The sequence below is a fragment of the Plectropomus leopardus genome, chromosome 17 (genome assembly GCF_026936395.1).
Source record: "Plectropomus leopardus strain MGB_pleo_1.0 chromosome 17, ASM2693639v1, whole genome shotgun sequence".
NCBI classification, from domain to species: domain Eukaryota; kingdom Metazoa; phylum Chordata; class Actinopteri; order Perciformes; family Serranidae; genus Plectropomus; species Plectropomus leopardus.
The window spans coordinates 19888123-19908936 of record NC_142192.1 but is presented as its reverse complement, the minus strand read 5'-3'; the positions used below and the strand labels follow the sequence as shown (position 1 = coordinate 19908936).

General features: G+C 39.4%; 1 protein-coding gene across 7 annotated transcripts; it reads left to right on the top strand.

Annotated features, from left to right (window-relative positions):
• The first annotated feature begins 393 nt into the window (after positions 1–393).
• Positions 394–19177, top strand: anln (anillin, actin binding protein). Of its 7 annotated transcripts, none has more exons than XM_088090465.1 (25): positions 394–613; positions 2737–2887; positions 2994–3437; positions 3931–4259; positions 6231–6588; positions 7022–7227; positions 7327–7434; positions 7550–7661; positions 8755–9071; positions 9167–9315; positions 9421–9562; positions 9715–9850; positions 10531–10713; positions 10988–11114; positions 11306–11354; positions 11832–11885; positions 12081–12125; positions 12345–12377; positions 12497–12515; positions 13050–13162; positions 13852–13905; positions 14196–14282; positions 14393–14500; positions 15655–15827; positions 16472–19177. In XM_088090465.1, exons 1-25 carry the CDS (start codon positions 596–598, stop codon positions 16584–16586), a joined length of 3630 nt encoding a protein of 1209 aa, XP_087946591.1. In that variant the 5' UTR covers positions 394–595; the 3' UTR covers positions 16587–19177. The 7 variants fall into 7 exon arrangements, with proteins under 7 accessions (XP_087946591.1, XP_087946594.1, XP_087946590.1 ...); XM_088090468.1 differs by having other exon boundaries at positions 6228–6588; positions 8824–9071; XM_088090464.1 differs by having other exon boundaries at positions 395–613; positions 6228–6588.
• Positions 19178–20814: the final 1637 nt, after the last annotated feature.

Genomic DNA, 20814 nt, shown 5'->3' with positions numbered 1-20814 from the left:
AAAGTGATGCTGATCCCTTAAAAGCAAAGCAAAACTTATTTAAAAGTATGTTGTACACCCTAGATCACATTGCAGTTAAGAAAAAGTACCAACTATAGAAAGTACCAAAACGTCTTCCAAAAGTCTGTTTATTACATCAGCTGAAAAATAATATATGCACTAGACTGACGTTCATTTTAACCGCTTGATTTTAGCATTTGAATCATTTGAAAACACAGATGACTAGTTGATAAAACATGTGAGGAGCATGAGTGTTGTCTTGTGGTCTTTGGGCTGGGTGTTACGTTGCTGAAACGTCACGTCGTTTTTTTCATAAAGCCGGGCTGTGATTGGCTGTGCTCGTTTAAAGCCCGGCTCGTCGGTTGTGATTGGTTCTCAGGGTTTCCGTTCAACAGTTAGAGTCTGCGCAGTAGGCGCAGCGCTGAAATTCAAATTTGAACAGTTGTTTTCGTGCTGCAGAGAGAAGAGGAACCGAAAAGACAGAGGAGAAGCTGAGAGGCTTATTACGCCCTGTTTGTGTACACATACTGGTGTACAAACCCTAAAAAATACAGCGTTGTTGAAATATTGCTCGGTCAGAGATAAACTGTCCAACATGGACCCGTTTACTGAGGTAAGTCAGTGAGCTAACTTTACCATTAGCTAACGTTTGATATGTAACGTTATCGCGAGGTTGATTCTGCTAATGCTAACCTGCCAAACGTTAACATTGCTTTTTAAATTTTATAGATATTTGTAGTTAACGGTAAGACTGGACACCAAATTTTGTATTTCGTATACATAGTACTGACGGAAGCTAATGTTAGCATATAGAAATGTGTGAAAACAATGAAAACATGTCACGTGCCGTTTCTTTGTCTTGTCAGTTGTCAGAAATCACAAATCTAAGATAAAAAAAACGCTCGCAAACTTAGTGTCATAGTCTTCCAACGGCTCGGTTAACTACATAATGTTTTAAGTTTTCACATGTTTGACAAGTTGTTAAGCAATTTAACCAGACTTCTGACTGCTCAGGGCTGCTCACTGCTATTAGACTTTGAAGTTCAAACTGAAATTTTGGGGCAGTCTTTGTGACAGGGCTAAGGTTTACTTTGGGTATGACATGTGCTATGTTAGTCAATCTGCCATGCCTTGTAGTGCAATGTACTATAATACCCCACTCTTACTTCTCTAAACCAAAATCACACCACCATGCTTTATAACGAAACGTTGGTCTAATGAAACTGCTTTGTCTCCATTTAAGGAGATGGTATGTGTCAGCACTGGAAATTCTCCAACACTTGGCCCTCTTTGCCTGATTTTCTCTCTTTGTCTTTCATGCATAAAAAAACTAGAAATGATTCACATCTAAAAACAGTTCTTGTTAATCCAGTTAACCGCGCCAACAGAGTGTGAAATTTCAAATCCAGCAACCAAGAGCAGGAGTGGCTCATTCCCGAGGAATGCTTGTTAAATATGACCTCAGGTTTTTTCCACACAGCCTGGAGAAATTGTGCAGGCGGTGCAGTGCAGCTGCAGGAATGTGTTTGGGCCTGCAAACTTAACGCGCAGTACAGTAAATCAGATTGTGTGACAAGGGCAAGGGAAGGGAATGTCGTGTGAAGAAAAGAGGAAAAGAGGGCAAGCAAACAGAGGGCTTTTTATCTCTGGTGGAGAAGGACTGTTAGGCTGTTGTGTTGCCTGTTATAAAGTAGCACATAAAAAGATAGACAATGATGTGTGCCTTGTTCTGCATTTGCACTGACAGATATCCAGAGGTTATCTGGGAAGATGGGGAATCAGAATCAATTTTCAGCCTATATGAAAAAAGCCAGACTTATTCCAAGTCTACAGGGGTGTAATTATGAAGAGGTCTGAGTCTCAGATTCTGTTTCACAACATAGACATCATCATCATCATCTGCAACATCAATGGCACTTCAGGTTAATGGATAATTATCTGAAAATGAGATGTATGGCTTGCTGCCAGATAAACTTAGGTTTCTTTAAAGAGGTCCACAGTTTAGGTAATGCACTTCTTTATTTTTTTCCAAGAGTTAGATGAGGAAATTGATACAGCTCTCCTGTGCAATAACAATGAAGCTAAAACTGCAAGGCAACCAACCTATTGGTTGGGTTATCCTCATTAATACTAGTTCATGCAATGTGTGGTCTGCCCAACGCCCAAACATAAATGGTTGTTATTGTTAAATTTATGTTGATAAAATTTCCCTTACGAAAATAATTTCCAACAACCGACATCTCTATAACATCTCTATATATGTTACTGCAATACTCAAAATATCACAAAATGTTTAAAATTACATTAATATTGTATCCACTGAAGTGGTTGGATAATATCCTATCGTGGGGCCTCTGGTAATTTTCCACCCCTCTGTAAGTACTGACATTCGACTTGCTGTGGGAGCACTCGTTCGCTGCAAGAATGCACAGAAAACACATTTATAGTTTTAAGGAAAACTCAAAGGGGGATGGACATAACAAAAGCAACACCTGTGTGAAGATATAATGCAATTCTATGCAATAGCCTTGCTTAAAATAATACCTTAGTGCAGCTTATAATGGAACATACTAAGACTGTCAATTCTTCAGTAATTTAGTTTGCGGTTGTATTGTTCCTGTAAAAGAAAACATTGTACAGATGGTGATTTTATTCTGTCCATCCTCTGTATGTATACAGTAGCCTGTGGAGTAAGAGTTTAACTTTGGTTTTTTTTTGTTTTTTTTGTCAAAACAGAAACTGTTGGAGCGAACTCGGGCTCGCAGAGAAAACCTGCAGAAGAAAATGGCAGAGAGACCAAATGCAGCGAACAGACAGATGGTCAAAAGGCCCAGAGAGCCGCTGGCCGACACTAATAGTGTGATCAGTGAGCCAGCCATTGAGAAAGGTATGGACATAATTGTTAGTTTTCTTTATGCTGAGACTCGTCTTTTCAGTTTGACCATTGAGTTGGAGCTCTACTCTGCTTATATTTGCCCATCACTTCCTCCCAGCTCCACAGGTGTCCTCCAAGCCTTCTCCGTCCAAGCGCAGGTGCTCAGAGGAAAATGTCCAGCCTGCAGTTGGTGAGGAGAACCAGGAGCCAATGATGACACGGACTACGGCTCCTGTGCTCTCAGATCCTCCCACAGACAAGAAGCCCCCAGTGGGGCCTGCCAGCATTCGAAAGACCTTGTCCCTGGAGAAGACTGCTAACCGGCCTGCTATCCAGTCTCAGCCAGGGCAGCTGAGAACTGCACAGCCAGAGCCAGAGAAGATGGCTGTCACCCCTGCTCCTGATCCTCCAAGCAGCAGAGAAGCAGAGAAGAAGGAGCCTGTCAGTTTAGCCCTGCAGAGCAACAAGGAGGACTTGATGGAAGACCCAGCTCCATCTGCTGCAGGCATGAAGTCTCGTCTGCAGAGGCTGGCAGTGCAGAGAAAGTGTTGGGATGGCGATGGTAGGAATATTTTGTGTGCAGTGTGAAATCATTTTGTTTGCTGTTTACCTTTTTAGCTCAAAATTTAAAAGAATTTTAAGACACAATCCACTATCAAGGTGTAAACAAAAGAGAAACTTCATGCTAAAATAAAGAAACTAGTGTCTTAGTTATAAAGTTTGCGCCAGCCCAAATAAACCAGACTTCCCACGGATCCTTAAAAAGACTAATAAGGCTAAAGATGCTCAGACATGCAAAGAAGGATTCTTATGAATCTTTTTTTTCTGGCATTGCACAGTAAAATCAAGCCTCTTGCATTAACATCACCAAAAAGTCATGTTATGTTACAATAAATATTCAGGCGAAATTCACCTTAACCTTAAGTGAAACATGTTGGTTCATGTTTTCTTTTAATTTTTTATTTTAAAATTGGTTTTAAATAGTCTTCGACAGTCTTAAATCCATTTTGCCTTAAGCTCTACAAACCCTGATAAACATATTGCCACCTTTTCAGACACTTCTGATGCAGTTCCTGACTGCACTCCCCTGTCCCTGTTGAAGAGACAAGCTGAGGTCCAGCCGCCCCCCGACCCCACCCCGTCCTCAGGAACTCCACTGGGGAGGAGAGGCAGACTCGCCAACCTCGCTGCCACCATTGGATCCTGGGAAGATGACTTAAGCCATGCTAACATTCCCAAAGAGAATACAAAGGAGAAGCCTGGTACGGCCGTTCCCAAATTACAAGTCAGAGATGCTACTGTGGCTGCCAGCACTAAACCAAGTGCTGCTGGCCATGTGGTGGCCAGTTCAACTGCAAGCAGCAAGTTCACACCCAGCTCTCAGGTAGATTCACCTTGCATTGTCTTGCTCTTCTGCCTAAGCAGTTATGGCTGTCTGATTTTATATGAGCTATCTACTTTTGGATGCTTTTTTTCATTTGATCTAATGTGCCATTTCTGATTTAGAGGACCCCCAAAAGAACTTAGATGCTTTAATTCTTAGCTCACAAGAACATGATGCTTGTGGCTGCATTAAAGTAAAAATCTCAGACATCTCATTTTCCTTCTCTTTGGTAGCACGTACAGAGATAAGTGGTAATTGCAGTGTGTTTATTGGCAGATGAAGGCTTGAAACCAGGCTGGTTGCTTTGTTTTTTTTTTTTTATAGGTTTGTTTCATTTTTCCTGCAGCTGGTGAGATGAAAGGGTTACCACAGCACTGTGTGCATGTTTTGATGATTGTGGGACAGCAGATTATTAATTAATGACCGTGCACCGCTTGTGATGTTTATCTGGCAACGTCACTCTCATCAAGTTCCTAATATCGCAAATGCAAGGACTTTCATCCCCTTGGTCATAGGCTCATTCAGTATTGTGTTATCTCATTTGACGAAGTGACTTAGGGGGCAAGTTCAATATTTTCAACCTGGACCCTGTATTTTATGTTTCTGTTTCTAAATGACTAATAAGAGCAAAAGTTTTTGAAATTGGTACATTACTGAGCAAGACTGCTGCAGACAGCAGTAAAACAGGCTACAATGTAACCACTTGGGGCATTTTCTCATGGTCAGTAATTTCACTGAAGGTTTTGTTTTTGCCGCTGACAGACTCAGATTATTTTTTGTAAATATCTGAAAGTCTATGGAAAGTTTCCCTACATAGATAGACCTTGTTTAAAATTAAGATCCTTTTCGTTTAACCAGAAATGGCCCTAAAATTGCTATAGCCAAACACACTAGAGTTTAATTAAAAAGCAGTGTTTTTATCATTGTACAAAACATTTCATTCAAAGTCAACAGAAATATAATGAAACTCATAAAAACATCTTAAAACTGGTCCAACAATTAGCAATTCTGGTGTGGTCAAAATTAACCATTTATTCACCTGATTAGATGTAAAAAATACAGTATACTGCCTTAATACATGTTTAAGCTACTGTTTATTTGAATGGAGTCTGGAGTGTTTGGAGATAATAATTTCTTGGCTGTTTACTCCCTAACAAAAAGGTCTGTCTCTGTTGAGATCTTTTATTGTAAATTGTTAGACACAGAATAATTATCTGAGCCTGTCAGTGGCAAAAGCAAGTACTTTCATTGAACAGAAATCTATGTTGCAAAAATTCCCAGAGTGGCTAAATTGCAGCCTGAGCAGCGGTTTTGCACAATACTGGACCAATTTGAAAAAAAATTGTTCCCCTCCTTGAAAACATGGGAAATAGAGTCAGGGTTTAAAAAAAAACAAACAAAACCCTTAATTTATTAAATTATTACTTTACATGAATGCAAACATTTATCTTGTGAATGTCCTGGAATATTTTTGTGCTAAATTACTGTGTGATTACATGTAGATGTAATAATTCCATCAGGAATGAAAATTAATTGGCTTTTTTTAATGTAAAAATCTAAATATTAGCTTGTTCCACCTTTTCAGATGTGGGAATTTACTGGGTTTATGTAATGGATTATGGTAAACGGGATATCTTTGGCTTTTGAAATGTTGGTCTGACAAAACATTTGTACGGTGTACAGTGTATCGGACATTACCATGAGAGACAAAGCAGCCCCATCACTGATTTCAGTGTGGCTACTGTGTTGGCACAGCAGGGGTCTCGATGCGGAGCGCTCTTTGATGCACTGCAACATCATTCAACAACACAATACATTGGCTGCCCTGTTAATTGTAGCAACATGCCCCTACCAGTGCAGCAGCTTGCATACTGGTTTAGCACTGAATGCCCAGTTAGACCACTGGGACGCCAAAACTTATTTTTAAATATTCTTTGTAAATAAAGGAGCTGTTCTATGTCTATTCAGCAGGCTTTGAATTCTCCAGCAAAGTCAAGCCGAGTGGTTTTCCCGAGCCCACAGAAGGCGGAAACTCCAGCAGCCAGGCCAGCACTTCAGTCAGTAACAAGTTCTGAGAAGAATTTCAACCACGGGATGACCTCCCCCTCCAGTCCCCAGAAGAGCTCCATCCAGGGAACGACCTTCCCATCCAGTCCTCAGAAGGCCGGCCCCTCGTCCTCAACATCAGTCCCTCAAAGCCCCCTGAGGAATCAGGCCCTCTCCAGGGGCCTCAACCCCACCTCCAGCCCCCAGAAGCCAGAACTTCGTGCCAAGCCCACCATTGCTGAACCATCCGTCGCACAGGAGAAGGCCACAGCTGGAGCACCTGGTGAGTCATGATGCAGTTTATTTGAATTTGTTTACAAAAACAAAAAAAACAGCTAACTATGGAGTGACGATCCAGTTCTTCATTGGCAGCCTTTTGCATATTTTCTTTCGTAAAAGTGGTAAAAAACACGAGATGTGCTGTGTCCAGGTTACTGAATTACTTGAATTGACCCTCTTGTCCTTTGTCAATCAACCTTTTTTTTTTTCAACTATACAGCAGGTGCCGCGCCCAAATAACTCATTTGTTGTGTTTTGATTTGACATGTTTTTAGAAAGAATTACAACTCTATTTTCAGTTTACACCCAACCTAATATTTTAAATTATTTGCACAAGCCAGTAATATTACATCTAGGTTTGAATCATGTTTGACATTTTGGTTAGTTTCCTGCACGTTTTAAAAAAAATAGGGTATTTTTTTCATTATTCCCAATAGGTGTAAAATCTTTTCTGGAGCGATTTGGAGAGAGGTGCCAGGAGCGTACCAACCAGGGCTCCCCTGCAGGGGGCACACCCCACCCCAAGACTCCCACTGTAACTCCATCATCAGTCACCCCAAACACCAGACTGGTACAGGAGAGGCTCAGAGCTGCCCAAGCTGCAAACACGTCCACCGCTGATCTCACCCAAAGACAGAAGCTGGTAGATTACTGTTATCGTGTATCCCCTTATTGTAGCAATCATTTAGTTTGATATCACAATAGTAAAATGAGATTTTTTAAAAAAATCCCTTCATTTTAGGAGCGAGAGTCTGAGCTGGCTAAGATCCGCAGTCGCTTCCAGAAGGGAAACAATATGTGGATAAACAAAGATGAAGCTGCAGAAACCAATAAGACCACAGAGATCAAGGTTGGCCAGCAAACATCTGACACACAAATGACAAAATTATGTTTGGCATCTCACAATATACTCATGTCTTTTTAGCATGTGTGGGATTATATTTGATAAATATTGTGCTTTTTAGGAACAGCTTGACAAGCCTGCGAAGGTTGATGTTGCCCCATGTGAGCCGAAGGATGAACCCACAGCACACTCTACTGAGAGCACAGACACACCCACAAAACACACTCCTTCAGGTATTCAGTTACATTTTTGTTTCGTTGAGTGATCAGTTACTAGCATTGGCATTTCTTTCACCTGTTACATTCTCTCCACACGAAAGCTTTAAGCTTTTTAGATAAAAAGTCAGGAATTACCGTCATAATGCATGTTCCCAAATGAAAAACTCATGATGCTGGCAAAACTGCTACAACTCACTAGATGAAGCTAAAGGCTGTGTTTTATATACAAAAGTTTGGAGGAAGAGTGTTTCTGCTGCAAGATTTCAGAGACTTTATAAATTAGCGTCATGGGATATCATCCTTATTCATTTGCCCCTTTTACACTCCCTGAATATTGCGCTGTTATGCCGTCTTGCTGTTTCATATAAAAGGTACAAACTTAAACCTGGGAGTGGAGATAGTGCTGAATCAATGCTGTATAAAAGGGAGAGCCAACAGTATAGGACTGTGGATGGATGTGTCACTGTTTACTGTTGATCAGAAATCTTAAAATCAGCTCAATATTGTTGCATTATAGATACTGAGATATTTGGTATAAATGCTGTAATGTTTGATTTTTATTTGCTTAGGTTGCAAGTTACATTTCTGCTTAGTCTTCAAAGTTTTTTGTCAGTTGGTATGAAGTAGATGTTTGATACTTTAAAAACTGCCATCAGTTAAATTCCCCCTCTAATTTTTTTATATTGTTCAAGACCTACATGCAACCTTATGGTGCGCAGATATCTAAAGCTGTAGCTCTAAAGTTTTAACTAAGAAGTTTTTTTTTCTGTTTTTTTTTTTTTTTTCCTTTACTTGAACGTGTTAGCCAGCTCTAAAATTCTAGTTGGTTGGAAGATGTTTTAGCAAGCGGGGTATTCAGTGACAAGGACAATATCCATACCTATCTATCAATGCAATCTCTGGTACTTATATAGTTCAGTTGTTGCTGAACTCCATCAGTAAATCAAGTCAAATTAAATTCAAAAGATGGCTTTGAATGCCAAAGGTCTTTAGTCTGCACATGCTAATTTGAACCTAAATTGTGAAAGCTAGATGTGTCTGTTATCTTAAATGTTGATAAAAGTGGGAAAATATAATGTTTACCAACATAGATTATATTGAATAACAGGTGACAGGTTGCTGGTCTCGCCTCCAGCCTCAACCTCCAGTCCTCTGAGAGTTGCTACCTGTGCTATAGAGAAAACAACTGATGAAACCCCGCAAGAAGAGGAGGTGGTCAGTGAGAGAGAGATGAATGTAGACCAGTCCATCAACTCTGCAGTTATTAACGAGCTGTTTGATGGAGTCCTGGAGCAGAGTGATGATGATGATGATGACGAGGAGGATGAGGAGGAAGATGGTCTGAATATCTCCTCCATGTCCCTCCTCACTCCACTAGCAGAGACTGTGGCTGCTGTGGTGAAGAGTCCAGAGAGGAGAATGATGGTAGGCACCAAAATGATGTTCTTTCTACAACTTAGATTGACTTAACATGGCAAGAAACAGCTTAACAGTGACATGCCTTCATGTCTTTTGTGCAGACGTCAACACCTGCCAGCTCATTCATTGTTAAGAGCAACACTCCAGACGATGTTTCCAGACCACGCAACTTCCAGAGAACTAACATGACGCGCACTGCCTCCTCAGATAGTATTGAGGCATTAGACGGGGACCACAAACTGCCATATAGGTAAGTGCTCCCAATTTATTACACTGGGATGAATTAAAGTTGGCTGCCCTCCCTGTTGCATAATTATGTATCCTAAATATCTGTTTCTGGTCCCGTTTGTGCTAGCATTGATGCATATAGGTCCACCAGGGTGAAAGAGACCGAGAGACCCAATGTGAAACAGGTGATTGTGAGAAAAGAGGATGTCTCTCACAGAGCAGAGGAACCCAGAGGATCCAGTCTCTTCAGTATCAAACAGAGGACGAAGGTTTGGAATAAATACTTGTAACTTTGATTCATGCTAGATCAAAGTAGAAGTGTGATGTTTTTATATGAACTCTTAGGACTTGAGTCATGTACATATACACAACTCTCTTCTCACAGCAAGCCTTACTATTACTCTGCTGTATGTTTCTGTAGATTCTGACAAATGAGATGAACCTGCAGCAGACAGTCATTCATCAGGCCAGTCAGGCACTCAACTGCTGCACAGATGAAGAGCACGGCAAAGGATCCCAGGTGGAGGCTGAGGCAGAGAGGCTGCTGCTGGTGGCAAGTGAGTTTAGACAGACAAATAGTCAGCCAGTACTCAGCACACTTGTATATGGTTTAAGAAGTTATTTAAGCTTTATATATTTATTATATCTATATTTATTCAAGCTATTCTTCAGAATGCCTTACTATCTTTTCTTTATTTAAATTTCAAGACTGCAGTTCATTTTGGGGTTTCAAGTTAGATTAAAACTTTTGCGCTGAGATGATGATGTACTTACAGTGTAGGCACCTTTAGTGTAGCCTTCGCCATAGCCTGATGTGCACCTCCAAAAAAACGTAACGGTGCGGCGACATGGACCTCCTGTTAATTTTTTAAACCATTTCCCTCAGTGGAAATGAAGCTTTTAATTGGCTTTTATTTCACAGATAAGAAACAATAAATTGTGAAGATGGTAAAGTGTGTGATTTATCCTGGCTACATATGTGTAGAGGAAAAGTCTGCTAGCCTGCTAACACTTGAACATACATACACATGATGAGAACTAACTTAAGTTGAAGAAACCATCTTTGGGGAGGATGTCGTCCATTTTTATTCTGCAGTCAGGTGCAAAGGCTCATTGACATCTGCCTTACCACATTACCACCACCGCCAGTGTAAATATATATATTAAAGCACCTGTATGTAGGATTGGGGCACTTCCAGTTGTATCAAAACTTGACTCTCTGTCCTTTTGACCTTAGCGGAGAGGAGGGAAGCGTTGAAGGCAGAGCTGGACCGTCTGAAAGGAGACCCAACAGGCCAGAAAAAGGCCTCTGCAGCCCCAGAACCTACCGGCATGTCTGCCTCCAAAGGCTCCATCACCCTGCAGGAGCTGCGTCTGCCTCTCAAGGCAGACTTTGTTTGCTCCATTGCAAACAAGCCAGGTAGGCTCAAAATGCATATAACCACAGTGATTTACAGCAGAACCCCACTATTGTTCAACATTATCTCAAGACTCTCAGTATTATACGTCAACATTTCAGTCTTCTTGCTGTGTCTTTACTGTGAGTTTTGAAAAGACTGCTATTACATTAATATTAGAAATCAAAGTAAGGAAGACGGCCTTTCTCTAAATTTAGTCCTTGTAACTGAGTGTTTATTTCAGTATCAGAAGAAGACTCCGAATCTAATCTGTGTCATCTGTCCTGATCATTTCAGAGTCGACCAAACATTCGTTCTTCATGATGATTCGTGCTGGAGCAGAGAACACTGTGGCCACACCATTAGCCAGCACACACCGCGGCCTGAGTGGGGACACCTTGGCTTTCCCTACCAAGTTTACCATGTAAATCCTGCGCTCCTGCTAATATAAAGAATGTATATTATTTGACACTTAATGCTTTGTGTGGCTGTGTTATTAAAACATGTACTTGTCATATTCAATTTAATAAGCCTTTATTGAACAGAAAGGTTTAATCAAAAAACTTGATTGTTCTTGATTGCTGAATAGTAACGACTCTTTCTCTTCACTTTCAGATCTGATGTTTCCAGTGACTTTGAAATTGACATTGAGGTCTATAGCTTGGTGAGTGTCACATCATGGTTTATTAAAATAACGATGCTCCGACCACGTATTAATAATATTAGTATTATTAATATAATAGTATTGTATTTACTGGTCTTTACACCTTTTACACACATTACAGTCATGTTAGTTGGGCATTAATTTCCTCTGTTTTCCAGATCTGCTGTCAAAACACATTTTAATGTCTAGGAAAAATCTGCAGGTTCTTTGCAGATCCGTGCATGATTTTTGCATTCACATATTGCTCTAAAGACATTAGGAAAAGTGCTTTGCAATTAATTAAGTATCATCAACCAGAGGATATTTCTTTTCTTTTCTCCCCTGGTTTATCTTTTTATGTCTGTATATTTGGATATTTTTGCATTGTAAAGCAAATTTTGGTAACTGGTTATCAAATGTTATAGTACTGAACTGCTGTCTAAAATTACTGACAACTGAGTCATTACAATTTTGTGCATTTGCTGATGACATCATTAGGTGCAGAAGCGTGATGTTTGCAGTGACAAGAAGAAGAAACCCAGCAAGTCAAAGGTGAGTCTTTTATTTTCCAAATGGAAAACACATTGTCAGTTACTGATGTAGCATGCTTTAACACTCAGTATGTACGTGTGTGTGTGTGTGTGTGTGTGTGTGTGTGTGTGTGTGTGTGTGTGTGTGTGTGTGTGTGTGTGTGTGTGTGTGTGTGTGTGTGTGTGTGTGTGTGTGTGTGTGTGTGTGTGTGTCCAGTCAATATGGAAACAGCTTCATGAGGCCCATGATTTGTGTATGCCGGTATGAATAGTTTCTGTCTTAAATCCCCTCACATGTTGGTGGGTGTGCACAGTGTGGGCAGACCTAATCTGAACAATGTCACTGTTTTTTTACACAGCTCCAGGTATCGTTTTATTTAATGGAGAAAAATGCTAACCGGCCGGCATCAGATATATCCTTCAGACACGCGCTGTCACTCACATATCTCCTATTGAATTAATTTTATCTTTTATCTTTCAGGCTATCACTCCAAAGAGATTCCTCGCCATCACTGTAAGTGTTTCCACTGTCAAACAAAACTTTCTTCCCTGTGTTTTTATAACAGAATGTGTCTTACTTCTCTGCTTGTGTTTTATTTTTTTTAATTGCTGATTTTATTTCTTGTCTTGCAGAAAAGTGGCCAGACGCCAGGTATGTCAAAATATGAAATCAGTCAAAATTATTTGCCTGTTGAGTTGAACGTAATGATGCCTTTCTCATTGCACAAAAAGCTTTAATGATGCAGTAAATGCAGGTCACTAGATGTTAATTTTGTTTAAAGGGATAGTCTAGGATTGATTACTGCACTTCAATAAATTTGTGAGACCTGTAAGAACAAATGTGAAAACTGAAGCAGCAGAAGCAGATATTTCATTTTTATTCTCTAGTATAGGTGAAGCTCCAAAACCGCTTAATCCCCAACTTGATTACGGCCACCGAGCCTTGTAAAAGCCCAAGCTGTTTGAAACTTTGCATTCCTACTGTGTAACGCATGCTTCCTGTCATGAATTTGTACTCAAGCCAAAGCTAATGACATCATCAGGGTTGTTTTCACAAATTTGACAAAAAAGAATAATAATAATTATTATTTAACTATTTTTACTGGCTGAGTGGTTCTCTTTAGGACAAGTAATCTTGATGTTTTTCTATGAGGTGTTCATGATGTCATTCTTTTTGTGTGTGTAGTTGTCGCCAGTCCAGGAGGCCCAAACGCTGTTCGCACCAGTAACTTTGTCCTGGTGGGATCACACAAGCTCAACTTGTCCTCTATTGGGAAAAATAAATTTCCTCTGGAGAAGGTACAGAAGCCGTTAATGTCATTGTTTCATGATATCCTCGTGTCCTTTTCCATATTCACACTTTTAGTGCCCTTAAGTTTCCCTCTTAATTCTGCATTCAATATATCTCTGGATTTTTCTCAAGTAGCACTGCAGCTTTCCAATATTTTAGTATTTGAGTATTTCATCAATTCAAGCATCTATCATTTGAGTAAATAAATACTTTTATGAAAGACAGGGTTCCCATGGTTATAAAAAATGGACAAGTCACTGAATTGGAAAAAAAATCATTGAAAGCTTTGGAAAATTCATGGAATTTTGTTGTGCATAATGAAATTAATTTTTGCAGTAACCTCTGGAGATAACTTTTCACATCACAGTCAATTTATAGCCTGTATATGTGTTGACATAGGACTGCACAATATATCGATTCAGCATTGACATTGGGATGTGCAGGAGCAGTCACATGGAAGGACGTGCAATGCCTAACTAATTTGCTGCTGCCTAGGGCACCAAAATGGCTAGAGACGGCCCTGTCTGAAGACACACTACCCAGGCTGCACTGCATGTGTGGTGGCAATGGCTCACTTGGATCATTGTCGTGTATTTGTGTGAGGCCGTTACAGAGACTCACAGTAACTCTGTTTGGTCTCATGGGACAGTCGTTCTCCCTGTGCACTCATTCACCAAACACGATATCTTTCTTTTAGATCAAATGTGAAGGAAGTGAAAGAGAGCTTCTCAGTGACATGTTTCATACCAAGGTTACTATTTTCTATTGTACGCTTCTTTGTTTCTGTTCGTGTGGAACGAGGGTGAACACACTAACAAAGAATATTCCTAAATTCAATGTTGCACTAACATAATCAGCTCAATCTGACCACAGATCTGTTCTCTTTTTGTCTGTCTTTGTTCTGACAGGCGCATTTAAGCAACTGTTGTTAACCATCTTAAAAGAAACTAACCTAATTTGTTTAACTATACCTTCTAATGCTTTTAAATGGTGAATGTGATATTCGAAGTTTTCATGAAGTGTCTGTACGTTGGATTCAAGGTGCCGTTCTTGTGCCCTCTGGAGGGCCACATCTACCTCAAGATGCAGTGTGAAGTTGGCTCAAAAGTGGAGGAGAAGGGCTTCCTGGTGAGTGCAAACAGATCAGACATCGACACAGATTAACTCATGCTTACGAGGCTGGCAGTGATTTTCTGATGCTATTTCCCAATTTTGTAATTTTAATCCTCCCCCTCAAGACTATGTTTGAAGATGTCAGTGGATTCGGAGCGTGGCACAGGAGGTGGTGTGTTTTGTCAGGATACTGCATCTCCTACTGGACCTACCCCGATGATGAGAAACGCAAGGTAACTGAGCTCGTCTACAGCAAAACAGTCATTATAAAGCTAAAATTATGTAGCTATGTGACTTTATAGGTCATGCTACTTAACACTTGCCACCTTCAGGTAAACAATGATCCAGGCAAAACACACACATTCCACTTTCCCACTGAACGTTACTGATGAAATGGCCATTATGGCTGACTGCATGAGCATCTGCATCCAGTCCAACTTGCACACCTCTTTGTTGACATGGGTGAGGCTGTGCATGGCGGTCCACTGAGTGTGTGTTCACACCAGGGGAGTCAAAGCAAATGAGAAATATGGTTTGTGTTGGAAAGTGTTTAGTTGTGTGGTTGTGCTAAGAGCACCTCGAAGGAGTTGGATATTTAGTTTTTCTGGTAAGTTCATTTTGTTTTTATGGTTTTAAGCCTGATTTTTTTTTTCTAGCGAAAATCCTCCTCTCATCTAAATTTTGTCACTTCTGGCTCCAAAAATCTAAGATGGTGATGGCGACACATACCAATGGGTGATGTCACGGTGGCTCCGTCCAGTATTTTATGCAATCTGTGCTTATTATTTTTTTAAATGGCTGGGTTTTTTTTTTTTTTTACTGTTTTGTACTGAGAGCTTAACTGCTTGTTCTCGTTTCTAGTTCATTTGGGAAAATCAGTTTGGGTCTTCACACAGTCACACCATAACAACAGCCATTCTGTGTAATAACATACTTTCTTGTGCAACAACAAATAGTTCATTTCTACCTTTGTTTAAAGTATTTCTCAGCCCTTTGTTTATTCATTGTTTGTGTGACTAATAGTTTATTGGTTTGTGTCATTGTTTGTATTTTTAATATTTGCAATGTTTCATAGATGGCACTTTCAAATTTTGATGTACTTGTTTAATGACAATAAAGGCTTCCTGTGCTATTCTCTAATGTTTGAAGCAAGGGGCACCGATTATATTGAATAATTAACATATAGGAGGGAGGCCCTATGATATCAATTTTTTATGAGAAGCACAATTGTGCTGTGGTGGACAAAATGTAATGGTGACAGTCTTTCTAAATTATTTTAAACATATCTTAGGTGTTTATGTACTGACACCTGACCGAGTTAAGCATGTTATGTCTCTGTTGCCTCTTTGTTAAACCCCCCCCTTTTTTTTCTTTCTTCCTCTGTTAGAATCCCATTGGTCGAGTCAATCTGGCTAACTGCACCAGTAAGAAGGTGGAACCAGCCAACAGAGAGTTTTGTGCCAGACCCAACACATTTGAGCTCATCACAGTCCGTCCACAAAGAGAGGATGACAAAGAAACGCTGGTCAGCCAGTGCAAAAATACTATGTGTGTCACCAAGTAAGTTCTTGCCATTTATATGTATGCATATGATTACATGTATAAATATATTTTAAAAGCCTCTCGATACAGGGTTCCCAAGGTCATGGAAAACCTGGAAAAATCATGGAATTAGTAAAATTCATTGAAAGCCTTGGGAAAAATCATGGGATTTTTTGTGTGTGTAATGAAATAATTGTAACCATCTATGTAATGTAACACAATGGCAAATTAATCTTCTGTAAGTTAGCCATTAACATAACATATGTCTCTTTTGCTCCAACTGCATTATATATCATTTTAGCATCAACAATGTGACACATAATAGTTGCAGTGGAAAAGGTGCAATGACAAGTAAGGCAAATTAACGTAAACAACTTATTTGCTGCTTGATACAAAGGAAAAACCCACACGGTTCTCATTGTCCATGAGTAATACAGGCCAAACCTTCCCCTTTAAAACGCTCCTGTTTTTGTGTGTAATAGTACCTTAAACGGGCCAGCAAGTGCTGCAGACACAATGAAGCACGTGCTCTTCTGAAATGGGAATTTTATTATGCATCCTGAAAAGTTTAGAAATTTTGTTGATAAAAATGTGTGGGAACCCTGTCTATAAGTAACAAAGACCCTGCTTTGCTTTGCTAAATATGATTTTTCTCTGTGCAGAAACTGGCTGAGTGCAGACACTAAGGATGAGAGGAATTTGTGGATGAAGAAACTGAACCAGATTTTGGTGGATCTGCGAATGTGGCAACCAGACGCCTGTTACAGGCCGCTGTAATTACCGCACTCTGTCACTACCAGCCCTTCTATCTTTTGGACTGTCAATATCAGTGACACATGCAATTATAAAGTGCAATACAGTGTAAGAATTGTTTTACTGGTGGATATTATCCAGGAGATAAGTAATCAAACGCGCAAATTATAGATCAGAGGAGAATTAATAAAGCCATACGTTTAAAACATTACAGTACAGTATTTTATGTAGGAGTCGGGGTTCGGCACTATTTTTTTTTAATACATTTCCAGACAGGTTTGATACTTTAATCTTTTGGGGTATTGTTGAGTTGCTGTATTTTCACGTTGACGCCAATATTTAGTGTTCTTGACACATAATGCATGGCTTTAAATTATTTGGTTTCAAAGCTGAAATTACTATATTTGATAGTGTTGGAATAACAGATGAATACTAATTTGAAACACCACAGTTCTGTCACATTTTCTCCTGCATGACAGCACAGAACAATACTTATACTTTTGGTAAGTTTTAACTTTATATATATAAATATTAGCTTTTATAACTTGTGGCAGGACATTCATGTGGTTTTCTTAAATTGTCACGCACAGCTTTTTGATACCAGTTATACACCAGCTTTTATTCTGTTTATAATGTTTGTTCAGTGTTTATGTAATTATTTCAGTGTGGGAGTTCAAGTTTTGGAGAACTGGGGCGGTAAAGTCTGTTACACATTCTACATTACAACCTGTCCAACACTCATTTTTAAATACATTCATAACAAAATTGTTTCAATAAGGGTCCCATTTTAAATACAGCAGAATTGTGACCAACAGATTAACAATTCAGAAGACTTTACAGCATAAACATAAAGTTGTTGCGCTGTCTGGTGGACAAACTATGTAACAGCGGCACCGTTTGTAAATTAAACAAATTTTATCGCAGTTCAGTACTTATTGGCATACATGCTGATAGCTATACATATATGTCAAGATATTGGCCTGCTTATTTATCAGTCAGCCTTATATTATATTTAATGTTTTAAAGTAACCAATGTCTGCACAAAGGACGCTATTTTGTTTCATATTGGCTTTTTCTGTGTATGTCGTAATTACTATTGAAACTTGTGTTCTATTGGTCTACTTCAAGTCAGTCTTAAAGGAATATTTTGCCCCCCAAATTTTAATTTGTGTATCAATTACTTGCTGCGTCTTACCTTTATTGTGATGAAAACATTTCTTTTACATGATTTCATGGTGAATGGAGAATCCAAAAAAGGTGAACATTTTTCGTAAATTGAAGTAATCAGGGTCCGCATTAAACAACAGCAAAACCATATCAATATAGTTGGAATATAGTATGTTGTAACATTTTGAGAGAAAATGCATGTGTTTGGGAAGTATTAAGCATACAACTGGATAAAGGAGACTAGGATTATACTGCACTAGTTGTGTCAGAGTTTGTAAAGAGATGTTTTTTGCTGTTGTTAAATGCAGACCCCTATTACCTAATTTCTTGAATTTATTCATCTTTTATGGATTCTCCATTTACCGTGGAGGTATGCAAGAAAAACCAAGTTTCATTCATGAATTTAAAGTAATGCGCTACGAGTAACTACAAATATATACAAATGGCCATTTTGGTGGCAAGTTATTTCTGTAAAGGCAGCAGTTGATCTCTTTTTTGTTGTGTTTTAAGGAGGTTAATTCTTTTGTTTTTAGTTCACCAGTAATATCTGAAGTATGCTGTGTTGCAGCAGATGATGCGACTGCAAATATTTGGGACCCTTTTTTTCCCCTCACACCCCTTGTGTTGCTTGTGTTGAGTGTCTAACAGACTTTACAGTCACCCCTCAGATGTTTGTAAACACAATTTCCTATTAACAGATTTTCACCTTAATGCAAGTAAAAGACGAAGCCTTTTCATCATGTTGATAAAAAACTCAGACTACACCCGATGTATTGTTTCTGCATACATACATTTTCATCATGACAAATACTAGCAAACAGGAGATATGTTAATAATTTCAGTAGTTACTTAACAGATTTCAGTTCTTCAGTTTGTCAGGCATTTGTGGATCTGAGACAATAAATGCCTGCTTTGACCAAAATGGACCAGGTTACTAATGCTGAAGTTCCTTCTCTCATGTTATTGAAATGTAACATTAAATGGAGTTTACAATGGGTTTTGAGAGCTATGAGATATTTAAATGCCATAGTGTCTTTGATGTAGTAGAAACTGAAAGTGATGATCTTCGCTATATTTCATCCAGTTAATCTATCCAGTTACCTCCCCAGTTGATCCTTTGGAAGTTTCTACCAGTTTTTCCCTGTTAAAGGGTTTTTTGGGGGGAGTTTTTCCATATTTGCTGTCAGGGTCCAGGCACAGAGGGATGTCGTATGTTGTAAAACCCTCCAGATTGAATTGTGATTTGTGATACTAGACTTTGTAGATCAAATTGGAATTAATTTAAATGTACTATTTTTACAGTCCTTTGGGACATGCTTTGTGATTTGGCTACAATGAACTTTGACTCGACTGATCTGTAAAGCACTTTGGGTTGCTGGTGGCTATGGAATGTGCCATATAAATAAATTTGTCTTGCCTTATCGTTATAACAGTAACTAAAAAGCGAACAGGCCTTGTTCGAAACCTCAAGGATCACAAACACAGTATTAAAACTGTGGTTGGGAGATTCTGGGCGTGGCCTGTAAAATGTAAAGACAGCTCCAGCAGGACAGTGTGTCAAAGTATGTGTGTCAAAGTCTGACAGTGACCATGAGCAGCTGTGTTAAAGAAAACATAACTGGAAGGGGAAACAGACTTTGATGCAAGGGTGGGAAAGCTGCTTACATGTAATGCCAGGAGGTGCTGGACGTGGCAGGTATGTCTGAGTTGCTCAGCTAGTAATCAAACAGCAGCAGGTAGTATCGATGTAGATTGGTAATGTGATCATGCATTTTATACATCTTTTGCAGTGATGTTTTTTCTCAATATGAACAGGTAAAATATCTACAAACAAAATAATTTAAGACAAATGACAGACAGTTTGACTTCTTGTCTTGTATTTCTTATAGTTTTTGTTTCTATAAGCATGGACAAAACATGGTGAAACAGGCATTACACATAGCCTTTGGTCAGGTGAGCATGGGAGGACTGCAAAGCAGCAACTGTCTTCTTCTGAGGAGCTAGGTATGTTTGCTCATCTCCCTTTCATGCGTCTGTCTTTGAATGTTTTCCTGTGTATTGGGGTCCATTTTGGCAAAAATGAATTTTTTTGGTTAAGGTCTTAGGTTTAATTTCTCATTGTATCTGCTTCAGGATGTCTGCAGGTCTTTTGAAAAGTTAGATTCATTTTATGAATTTTAATATTGAAAGAATGTATGTATTTGAATGTATTTAAAAACATTTAATTTAATTGTCTTGATAACTGTTGACACTCTGCTGCCTAAAACTAAATGTTGCTCAGGACTTTTTTTTTTTTACAGCCAGCACTGGATCCTTGACCATTTGACACCAAAGGCACTCTTACACCTCTGTCCCCACCTGTGCAAGTTTGTTGACATGTTCTGCCAGTGCCACCAATGTGTCAGCTGCCCACTTGCATCTTGATCCTCTTGATATCACCTGTGCCTTTAACCTTTTCATTGCTGGAGTCTCTGAACATCATCACAACCCTGCAAACCCCCTGGTTGCTGTTTGTTGTTGCTCCTCGATAAAGCCACCTGTTAAATCTACTTTTATTTCAAAAGATGGTGGCGTTATCCCCTCCTTCCAAAATGTAACTGGATTTTGATCCACACCTTGTTTGCCAGACCCCATGGTGTGTTTGGATTCATTGCCTCCGACTTTCTCAGGACTATCAGGTCCTCCTCAGTGATCGCGGCATGATGTTCCATTTTTTTGCGGCCTGCTCCCTTGAGAAACTTTGAGTCCACTAAAAACATTGTTTGATGTTGTGAACCTAGTGTCTTGCATGAGATACCATGCCTGACTGAGAGAAAGGTACGCTGCTGAAATGGTTGATGCATCAACCTGATGTACCTACTAATGGAGTCTTGCTGACCCTCGTTATTTCCTACTGAGCCATAAAATTCACAAAGAATCGTGTTGAGCTTTTCTTTTGTCACAGTTGCAAAATCCAGATCAAGTTTTGTCCTTTTCAGATAGTCCTGGAAACACCTGACAGCCTTCATTGGGAAGTACTCTGATCATTCCTGGACATTTCAAATTGATTGAGCTCTCCATTTGATATTGCCCCAAATCTCTATTT

What these genes read in the sequence shown, in the direction of transcription:
- anln (XM_088090464.1), top strand. An exon ending in CTCCATTGCAAACAAGCCAG is followed by an intron (nt 10,714 to 10,987) that starts GTAGGCTCAAAA and finishes TGATCATTTCAG; the next exon opens with AGTCGACCAAACATTCGTTC. An exon ending in CCGATGATGAGAAACGCAAG is followed by an intron (nt 14,501 to 15,654) that starts GTAACTGAGCTC and finishes TTCCTCTGTTAG; the next exon opens with AATCCCATTGGTCGAGTCAA.